Raw genomic sequence first — 11,147 nt, 5'->3', positions numbered from 1 at the left:
GGGATCGGCGGCTGCTCGTCGGCAGAGGACAGGAGGAGGGGCACATGGTTGGAGCCAATTCGGGTGATGGCCCGGAGGGAAGCTAGGGGGGAGCGGAGGTCCCATTCCGGGGAGACTAGGACCCTGTCCAGGACGGACTGGGTCGGGGAGGCCTGACTATTGGTCCAGGTATATCTGGCACCAATCCTATCTATCTCGCGGAGACCGAGGTCAGCAATGCAGTCATTAAACATTTGCATCCGCGCAAAGTTGACATTCATATTGCTCTTGTCTTTCGCAAACCGGAGGAGGTTAAAGTCGCCTCCAACCACCACTGGAAGAGAGGCCGTCGAAACCTTCCGGTGGAGCTCCTCGAGGAAGGAGGCCGACCTACCATGGTCAGCCGGGCCGTAGACGATGATGACCTCCCACTTGAAGTTAAGCGCCCGTTCATAGAGTTCGATGCTAACAAAGAACTGGCCCCGGTCCATGCTACCCACCTCGAAGGTGGCATCCTTCACACCTAAAAGGATGCCACCCGAATGGCCGGTGCTCCCACTAGAAGGGAGCCAATGCCAAGCGAAGAGGTGGGAGCTCAGACGGTCGAGCTCCGGAAGAGAGAATTCCGTGCGCATGGTTTCTTGGATGGCGACAATGTCAATGTGTTCATCACGCATGTACTCGATGAGTTGGCGGCGACGGCCATCATGGCCGAAGCCGCGGATGTTCCAGAAGAGGGCACGCATTAAGGAGCCATTGGGGGGCTGCTTGACCCCAGGACACGAGACGCGCTTTGGGCGCGGAGAGCGGCGGTACGAGAGCGCGTGCGACCACGGAGATCGGCCGCAACAAGCGGAAGAAGGCCACCGGCACGCCGAGGCTGTGACGGGGTGGCGTCCTCCGCAGGGGGCGGGGGCGCGGTAGGCGTGAGCATAGCCACGCGGGCTTCCGCTAGTCTACCGTCAGGAATCTCGCGGGCCCGAATGGCCTCGATCTGGACTAAAGGGGGGAGCAGCCTCCCCCATGAAGATGATCGCGGAATCCGTCGCGACCTTCGCCAGGTGACCAAGCGGAACCGACTCGAGCGCAGAAAAGGAGCAAGTAGCAGCAGAGGAGGGGACGACAGGGGTACCTGGCTCCAGATTTCGGGCAGCGGCCCGAAGCTCCGCCCGCTCGGGAATAGGCAGAGCGGGGCTACCATCCGGCCGGGCAGCGTCGAGCCGAGCGCTACGGCGGGAGGCCGTCACCGGGGAGGAGGTCGACCGGCCACGCGGAGAGTAGGCCGCGGACCGCGGAGGGGGAGGGGGAGCAGCCACCGGAGTGGTCACCCGCGACTCCCCGCCCGCATCCAGGGCCAACAGGGAGGTAGGTTGTGGCTCCAGAGCGGAGCATCCCAGGAGCAGCGGAGCGGGTGGTGCAGAGGGCGGAGAGGCGAGACCGAAGCAGGGGCCGTAGGTGGCGGAGGAGCGGCCGGCTGGGGGGGGGGGACACCTCCCAGTCGGGGTCCACGGTAGGGTGGGGAGAGGAGGCCACAGACGTGGCCAGAGCCGGAGCCGGGTCCGCCACGACCACGGGTCCCGCGCAGGGTGGAAGGGGCGGGAGCGTCAGGGACACCGGCAGGAGAGCCGGGGACACCGACGCGGAGTTATGGAGACAAACCTTGGAATCGTAAGGGTAGTAGAACTAAAACCGAGTACATGATGTGCGGTTTCAATACTACTAGGTGTTAGGAGGAGGAGGTTAGCCTTGATGGCTTAGTGGTACCTCAGAAGGACACCTTTCGGTATTTTGGGGTCAATGCTGCTGGAGGATGGGGGTATCGATGAAGATGTGAACCATCGAATCAAAGCCGGATGGATGAAGTGGCGCCAAGCTTCTGACATTCTCTGTGACAAGAGAGTGCCACAAAAGCTAAAAGGCAAGTTCTACAGGACGGCATTCGACCCGCAATGTTGTATGGCGCTGAGTGTTGGCCGAGTAAAAGGCGACATGTCAACAGTTAGGTGTGGCGGAGGTGCATATGTTGAGATGGATGTGTGGCCACACGAGGAAGGATCGAGTCCGGAATGATGATATACGAGATAGAGTTGGGGTAGCACCAATTGAAGAGAAGCTTGTCCAACATCGTCTGAGATGGTTTGGGCATATTCAGAGCAGGCCTCCAGAAGCTCCAGTGCATAGCGGACGGCTAAAGCGTGCGGAGAATGTCAAGAGAGGGCGGGGTAGACCGAATTTGACTTGGGAGGAGTCCGTTAAGAGAGACCTGAAGGATTGGAGTATCACCAAAGAGCTAGCTATGGACAGGGGTGCGTGGAAGCTTGCTGTCCATGTGCCAGAGCCATGAGTTGGTTGCGAGATCTTATGGGTTTCACCTCTAGGCTCTAGCCTACCCCAACTTGTTTGGGACTAAAGGCTTTGTTGCAGCTCTGTACCTATTTCCATCTGGAACTCATATGGCTCCTGAATCTAATGGTTAATAGAACTATGAAATCTGCTCGTCTTCTGTTAGATTCAAGTTCAGAATTAAAATAGACTTTACTCTTCCCTTCGTAAAAAATGTTTTATGTGAACCATACATATATCTCTAAATTGACCTAGTAGGTTACTATTTTTTTGACATGCATGCTAGATGAGCTAGATAGACTGTTATTGTTTTCTTCTGGTACGCTTTAGGTCAGTTGTTCGGTTTGCAGTTGCTGGATTGGCCAGCTTGAGTCTGATTAATTGTTCTTTTCCTGCCCCTAAAATCATGTTTTTTACTTAGTAGCATTCTGCTGATGGCTTGTTCCAGTACAGTTTTCCTGGGTGCAAATCCTATATGATTTGCTTGTGTATTGGCAATAGTACTTCATCGAATTAGTGAGATGTCCGCCTGTACATGTCTTCACTGTTTTCAAGGACATATATTTTTATCATCGATTTTGGAAGTTGTATGCTAACAATCTTAAAGATACATTGTTGAAGTATTTTTTGACTACCAATCTGCTGATATTCTTTTCATGTGGCTAATTTTTATACCGTACTTAACTTTTTTGCGGTCGAAAAGGAACATCATAACTACATGCATACTATAACTCCATAACTGCTTATTTTGATTAATGGATGATTACACAACTGTAACTTACCTTTCACATATTCTGTATGTATCATAAGTACGAGGTGTACATGCCTACACGGTTTGCAACACTTCTGCTGATCTTGCAATATGCCAAATATAATTTGATACTATAGCTAGTGAATTTTTTTACTCCCTCCGACAGTGTCAAAAAAATGTCTTATATTAAGTTACAGAGGTGGTACTTCACTGGAATCTACTGGGGAATTTACTGGAAAACTATTTCACTTGGAAAGTCCCCTTGGGATGTTCTACAGTTTAATTGAGCGTGTATAGAACTGCTTTGACATGGCCATTGCTTGGACTGTTTTTTCCCTGTTCAAATATTTGTGCATTATATATTAATGATCGGTAGTATTTTTGTAGGTGTCAAAGAAGTTCTCAGTGCCCTATGTGCTGGCAGCCTGTCAGTATGAAGGATCCTACCAGGCAAGTGCTGGAAATATATATCGATATTCATTGGATATTCAAATGCCAAACATGTTGTTCAACACGTACTCCCACCGTCCCATATTAATTGATGCTCAAACGTAGTGCTAGATACATCCATTTGAGCGTCAATTAATATGGGACGGAGGGAGTAGAATTTTTCTAACTATGGCTGTACTAATATCTCAGTCAAGAGCTTCTTGAGGCAGTACAGCGGGAGAGGAATATAAGAACCAATCAAACTCAAAATACGACTATATTTCATCATCCTGCTCTTGGTGATTTCGAAGTGCAGCATGTATGTATTCTGGAACTAATTTGTTGTGACATATTTCTTCTGCTTTCACCAGTGAAGTGCTTTTTCTTATGTTATCCTAATTCAAATGGTGATCGTGTGCAGTTACCTGTTGTTGGTAATGATGCTGAACTTGAAGAGCGTATACTGCAACACCTAGCTGCTGCTGCAGCAATGGGAAGGTCACACCAACATGGTAGAAGAGAGGGGCAGAGGAACCGATCTGGCTCTCATGGCCGCCCACAGTTCTTGGTTTTCTCTGCACATCCAAATACTCCTGCTGGCTCTGTTTCATCATCTTCCACTCAGGGGGAAGGTGCTGACGACCTGAGGATTCTTGTTCCCAGAGTTGGTGACTTACCGCCACATGCTAATCCCATTGAAGAAGCAGGCAACCAAAGTCCGGGGGTCCTTACCTACGATGCTGAACAAGATGCTGTTGTTTCATCTGGAAATAGTACCCCCGTATCCAGTCCTAGGTTTTTCAACAGGTAAACTGAGCTATACAGCCTATAGTCATGCTAATATTTTTGGTGATCAAATTATGTGATGATTCTGCTGTTATCAGGAGACATTCCTCTGGACAATCAACTCCAGTAGGTAATGACAGGGCTGGGCCATCAGATGTTCAGTCTTTCTCAGATTCTCTAAAGTCACGCCTAAATGCTGTCTCCTTGAAGTACGTAAATTTATTTGGACGTATTCCTTATAATTTAATAAATATTTTTCTTAAAGCTGCTTAACCTTTTATGCAATTCAGGTACAAAGAATCTATTACAAAAAGTACTCGAGGGTGGAAGGAGAGGCTTTTTTCACGTAACTCATCTGTGTCTGATCTTGGTTCTGAAGTGAGACGCGAAGTTAATAATGGAATTGCATCTGTATCGAGGATGATGGAGCGTTTGGAAACTAGAGGAAGTGGTAGACCAAGCTATAGCCCAACAACATCTACTTCTGAAGTTTGTCTCACTACAGAACCAAGCAATGAGAGGGTTACCGAAAGTAACTCTAATACTACTGCAAGTACTAGCAACACTTCTACCCCTTGCGTGACCACGTCTGGTTCAAATTAGTGCATGCTACTGTTTCTGAAGAAGGCCTGCATGTGCCCATTCTTCATCTTCAAAGGTATTACATCTTTCTACAGAAAAAATGTTGGTTGTGAACTTGTGATCTATGTCGCTATATCTGTGAATTATTTTCATTATGCTATCTATCTTAAGGTAGTAGAAGATAACAACAATATATCCAACTGACTGTCTTGCGTTAGAGTATACAATTTATCTTAAGGTAGTAGAAGATAACAACAATATATCCAACTGACTGTCTTGCCTTACAAATGCGGTAGTTTAGTGCTAACTTAGGTTATAAAGCCTGAGCGCAAAAGCGCTAATTCTATGCTCTAGTTAGACACCATGCGCACGACCAACCAACCTCTTGCCACCTTATATGGAAAAAACTTTGCTAATTGTAGTAAAAAAATATCTAGGTAGTTACCACTAATGAATGGAGAAACTCCCAATGGTAAAAGGACGCGATTTTCCAGTGAAACAAAGGGGGGGGGGGGCACGTTATGATGATTGTGCGGGTAGGTCGTAATTCCTTAACCTAGTAGTATGTACTCCCACATTCAAATATACCTCTTAAACAAGCATATTATACCTCTTTATAATTCTCAGTATACCTTATTAATTATTTGTAATATACCTCAATGCGTGTTTCATGAAAAAAATTCTTCGGAGGCCGTGCGTGGTATAACTTTTTTACATACAAAAAAAAATTCAGTCTACTTATAAATAAATAAATTATGTGGTCTCACATGTTATTTTCATAAAACTCATTTTTGGTATCTAGTAATGGTTAATGAAGCATATTAAAAATGATAAAGAGGTATAAACAATCCATCTATGTGGTGTATGAGGCGCGGGAGTACGAGACTCTCGGGAGTACGTAAACATTTTCTCATATATGTGTATATGTATATATAGTAATGCTATTCTTGCACCCTAGGTTTTTTACATCGTTACATTTAGAATTTATGTTTGGTATACGAATAATTACGTTCATATTGTTCATCTATACCTAGTAATAAAGGGATTAGTGCTTCTGTCCGTCCATCATGCATTACCCCCTCAAGTTTCGAATAATCAACCCGCAGTCCACTTTAAGTGACAAAACGAATCGTTTTTTATTTTTACAGAACCCCCCTACAATTCCTGGTAATGAACCCACAATTCACTTTTAAGTGACAAAACGAATAGTTTTTTTGCGTTTTTATAGTAAACACCATGCCGTTTATGGTAATTAACCCGCAATCCATCGAGAACAAATGATTTTTTGAAATATTCATATCTTTTAAACCCTAACTCCAATTTTAACATGCTATATAGGAAGTTTGATTAGAAAAATATGTGCAATCTGAATATGATGTTATTTTATCTCTTAACCATTTTAAATATGCTATTTAGAGCGAAACCTTGATCAATAGCGCACGATCCGTCTTTGTTTCGTACCAGTGGCGATCTAGATTGCAAACGAACACCTCGACAAATAAAATTGGAGACGAAAGAAACCATCGATAACCACGCATGCACACCTTGCCAAAACCTAGCGAGGGAAAAATATTCTCATCTTATGCCGAGAGAGAGACGACTTAGGATTGATCACTTTCAAACACGATGTGGTTCTGTAAGCACTAAGATCATCGTAGGCAAGAATGGGACGGGGGACAAACGGTAAAACAGATGGAATATCATGTTAAAATAAAGAACATGGATCTATTGGGGTCTTGACTCAGGATTATTGGGTTAGGGGCATGTGGTATCTTTTTCTCCCATTGCAACACACAGGCCCTTTTGCTAGTTACACAAAAATCGGTACAAGAAAGTAAGATATGAGTCATAAAACCACAAATTTTACATTTGTATGTAGTATGTACATTTTATACCCCCCCGATCCATATTAATTGTCGCTGTACCTTTTTCAATCGACACACGTGTTATTACCTTCTCTTTTCACTTTTGGCGTAAGACAAAATTTACATGATGTAAAAATGTAGTGTAGTGATGTAATAAAAGAGCAGCGAAGAAATTATTCTTCACCCTGGGTGATGAATAGTCTATATAGGGTAACGCTATTCTAAGTGTGAGTGTAGAATAACTTATTCTACACCCCCTAGTAATGCTATATACAAAATCTAGTAAAACGGTGTATAAAATGTAGTAATCCAGAAAATATTTTTTTACTACCCAAGTTTGTATTGTAGTAACGCTAAACTAAGCGTGAGTGTAGAATAGCTTATTCTACACCCTAGTAATGGTATATACAAAATATAGTAACACACTGTGCAAAACATAGTAATTTTCGTAAAAATGTAGTAAATTATAAACTTGGGTAGCAAAAAAGAATTTTTTGAATTACTACATTTTATACACCATTTTACTAGATTTTGTATATAGCGTTGGTAGAGGTCCTCATATGCCCCGCAAGTAGGCCACAATGAGAACACCAAGAGGGAGTTCTGGGAAGGCCTGGAAGACATGGTTAGGAGTGTGCCGATTGGCGAGAAGCTCTTCATAGGAGCGCATGGGGGCTTTGGCCATGGCACCAGGAATCAAGAAGGAGAAGATGTCTTAAGCTTTGCTCTAGCCTACGACATGATTGTAGCTAACACCCTCTTTAGAAAGAGAGAATCACATATGGTGACTTTTAGTAGTGGCCAACACTCTAGCCAGATTGATTTCATCCTGTCGAGAAGAGAAGATAGGCGTGCGTGCCTAGACTATAAGGTGATACCTGGAGAGTGTTGTACCCCAGCATAAGCTAGTGGTTGCTGACTTCCGCTTTCGGATTCGTGTCCAGCGGGATAAGCGTGCTAAAGTCGCTAGAATGAAGTGGTGGAAGCTCAAGGGGGAGAGCTCAGGCGTTCAAGGAGAGGGTCATTAAGGAGGACCCTTGGGAGGAAGAAGGGGATGCGGACAATGTGTGGATGAAGATGGCGACTTGCATTCGTAAGGTGGCCTCGGAGGAGTTTGGAGTGTCCAGGGGAAGGAGAAGCAAAGATAAGGGTACTTGCTGGTGGAATGATGATGTCCAGAAGGCGATTAAAGAGAAGAAAGATTGCTTCAGACGCCTATACCTGGATAGGAGTGCAGACAATATAGAGAAGTACAAGATGGCGAAGAAGGCCGCAAAGCGAGTTGTCAGTGAAGCAAGGGGTCGGGCATATAGGACCTTTATCAACGGTTAGGTACGAAGGAAGGCGAAAGGGACATCTATAAGATGGCCAAGATCCGAGAGAGGAAGACGAGGGATATTGACCAAGTCAAATGCATCAAGGACGGAGCAAACCAACTCTTGGTGAAGGACGAGGAGATTAAGCATAGATGGCGGGAATACTTCGACAAGCTGTTCAATGGGGAGAATGAGAGTTCTACCATTGAACTGGACGACTCATTTGATGAGACCAGCATGAAAAGAGGCAATGCGATGGGCCCTGATTGTATCCCCATTGAGGTGTGGACAGAAGCAGCTGAAGCTAGTTTCAATGAGATTAAACAAAAAACTATCACAAGCTCCTGTCTTGGTGTTACCTGATTTCAACAAGACTTTTGAGTTGGAGTGTGATGCAAGTGGAGTAGGCATTGGAGCTGCCCTATCTCAAGAAAGGAAGCCCATTGCTTTCTTTAGTGAGAAGTTAAGTGAAGCTAGACAGAAATGGAGTACCTATCAGCAAGAATTATATGCCGTTTTCAGAGCGTTGAAAACTTGGGAAGTCTATTTGCTGCCTAAAGAATTCATTGTTTATAGTGACCATCAATCCGTGGAGCATTTTAGAAATCAAAAGCATGTTAACCGCATGCTAGCAAGATGGACAACATATCTGGAGAGGTTTAACTATCTCATCGTGCATAAACCTGGAATAACCAATAGTGTGGCTGATGCTTTGAGTCGTCGTGCATGCCTCTTGACTTCTTTTGAAGCTGAACTTCTGGGCATGGATCAAATAAAGGAGTTGTATGAGGGTGACGAAGACTTTGGCCATGTTTGGGTAAAGCACGGAAGGGGCCAACCATTAGGTGATGACTATTTGATGCAAGATGGATATCTCTTCAAAAATGATTGTTTGTGCATTCCAAGAAGTTCTCTACGTGACAAGTGGTTAGAGAGCTCCATTCAAGTGATCTTAGTTGGACGGGACAAGACTATCGCTAGCCTGGAAGCTCGCCACTTTTGGCCACAACTAAAGAGAGATGCTGGAAAGTTTGTTCAGCAATGCCCTATATGTCAAACCTGCAAAGGCCAAGTCCAGAACACAGGGTTATACGTGCCTTTGCCTGTTCCCGTCGCTCCATGGGAGGACATCTCTATGGACTTCGTCTTGGGCTTGTCAAGAACAAGACGGGAGAGTGATGCCGTGTTTGTGGTCGTGGACAGATTCTCCAAGATGGCTCATTTCATCCCATGCCGCAAGACAACGCATGCTCATCATGTGGCAAGCCTATTCTTTCGAGAAGTGGACAGACTTCATGGAGTTCCAAGGTCCATCATCTCAAACCGTGATAGCAAGTTCCTTGCTGCATTCTGGCTCACTTTGTGGAAGCAATTCAACACTGAATTGGAATTTTCTAGCACTGCTCATCCACAAACAGATGGACAAATGGAAGTGGTGAACAAGTTTTTGGGTAATCTGATCCGTTGCATTTGTGGAGAAAGAAAGGGGCAATGGGATTTGGCTTTATCTCTTGCAGAGTTCTCCTACAATAACTCCAAGCATAGATCCATAGGAAGGAGCCCTTTTTCCATTATCTACACTAAAGTTCCAACACATGTGGTGGACCTGGTGAAACTACCATCAAGGGGAAACTCAAAATCAGCATTGTCCTTTGCTGATAATTACACTGAGTTATTTGAAGAGATTCACGGTGCTTTGGAAGCACAAAATCAGAAATATAAACAACTTACTGATTGCAAAAAGAGGCCAAAATCATTCCAAGTCGGTGATAAGGTGATGGTCTACTTCCGAAAAGAGAGGTTGCCTTTAGGTGTTAAAAGGGAAACTTAGGCAGCGAAGGTATGGGCCCTTCTCTATCGTGAGGAAGATAAATGATAATGCTTATGTGATAGATCTTTCAAGCGAGGGTATCTCCAACACTTTCAATGTTGCGGACTTGACTCTCTACCATCCAGAAGAAGCGCTCTATGAAGATAACTCGATGGCGAGTTCCAAACAATCAGGGGAGAATGATGAGGAACACTAGATGAGAAGAAAGAAAAACACATGCCAGATCTGTTTGGCTACTTCCTAGATACTTCCACTCTAGTGTAGTATTTCTTTTCTTTTCTTTTCTATTCTACCTACTGTTTTCTAGAGTCTTCTAGTTGTGAGTAGCTATGAGTAGAATGGTGAAAGGGCAGCCCCAGTGCATGTAGCTCCCGCTTGCGCAGGGTCTGGGGAAGGGTCCGACCACTTTGGGTCTATTGTACGCAGCCTTTCCCTACATTTCTGCAAGAGGCTGTTTCCAGGACTTGAACCCGTGACCTCATGGTCACAAGGCAGCAGCTTTACCACTGCGCCAAGGCTCCCCTTCTATGAGTAGAATGGTGAACCTTAAATAATGTTTCTAGAGTATTCCAGTTATAAGTAGAAGTATGTGAAGGCTTCCCAAAGCTCTATAAATAGAGGTCCTCATCTCTACTTTGTAGACCAGACTATGTACCCACTACCTATAATAGAACTTGTTGTTCTTGTCTAAGATCTTGTGCTCTAGGAGTTCTGGATTGAACTCTTGCTGCCATATCGGCCTACATTCGCCTCTAGAGCGATATCTAGCGCAGCACGTTGAAGTTGTTCCTTCAACACTTGTGCTGTACACATTGTAGCAGCAAAGTGGAGTTGCTCCTCCACAACCTTTGTGCTGCTTCATCTTCGTTGTCCTCCTCGTTGTCAAGGTCAATCACCCCTTATGGTCCGTCGGTGAGGCCTGCCTCGGGTCATTGCCATTTGATGGCTTGATCTCCTCCTCATTGGGGAACATAGTACCCCACCATCTTGAGCTCTTTGAACATCCCATCGATGTTGTTGGTGATTTTATGATCCATCTCCTCGTCTTCCTTGACCTTCTCCTTGCGAAGAATTGAAGCTTTGTGTCCACAAGGTGCGGATTGGTCTTCGCAAACTCCTCGATGTGCCTTGCTACGGCGATGTGCCTTCTCCTTGCGGGAAACAACCCGCATCTCGGGGGCGAGGAAGTGCGCCTCCTCGGCTTTTGCAACACCGGGGAAGTTCAGGTTGGTCTGGCTCTGGCCGAGCCACATACGCCGCCTTCC

At 45.3% G+C, this 11,147-nt stretch overlaps 1 protein-coding gene across 2 annotated transcripts in view; it reads left to right on the top strand.

The window, feature by feature from the left end:
• The window catches only part of LOC119285966 (E3 ubiquitin-protein ligase RHF2A-like), an 18,953-nt gene that overhangs the window by 5,827 nt on the left and 1,979 nt on the right, over window positions 1–11,147 (top strand). For both annotated transcript variants that reach the window (XM_037565309.1, XM_037565307.1), the window contains exons 4-8: window positions 3,461–3,523; window positions 3,713–3,821; window positions 3,924–4,309; window positions 4,387–4,497; window positions 4,579–4,946. In XM_037565309.1, the coding sequence (XP_037421206.1) occupies window positions 3,461–3,523; window positions 3,713–3,821; window positions 3,924–4,309; window positions 4,387–4,497; window positions 4,579–4,891 (982 nt within the window). In that variant the 3' untranslated portion in view covers window positions 4,892–4,946. The remainder of the gene's footprint in view (window positions 1–3,460; window positions 3,524–3,712; window positions 3,822–3,923; window positions 4,310–4,386; window positions 4,498–4,578; window positions 4,947–11,147) is intronic.

The sequence above is a fragment of the Triticum dicoccoides genome, chromosome 4A, assembly GCF_002162155.2.
Source record: "Triticum dicoccoides isolate Atlit2015 ecotype Zavitan chromosome 4A, WEW_v2.0, whole genome shotgun sequence".
NCBI lineage: Eukaryota > Viridiplantae > Streptophyta > Magnoliopsida > Poales > Poaceae > Triticum > Triticum dicoccoides.
The sequence above is the reverse complement of the archived record's forward strand: the minus strand, read 5'-3'. Positions and strand labels throughout refer to the sequence as shown.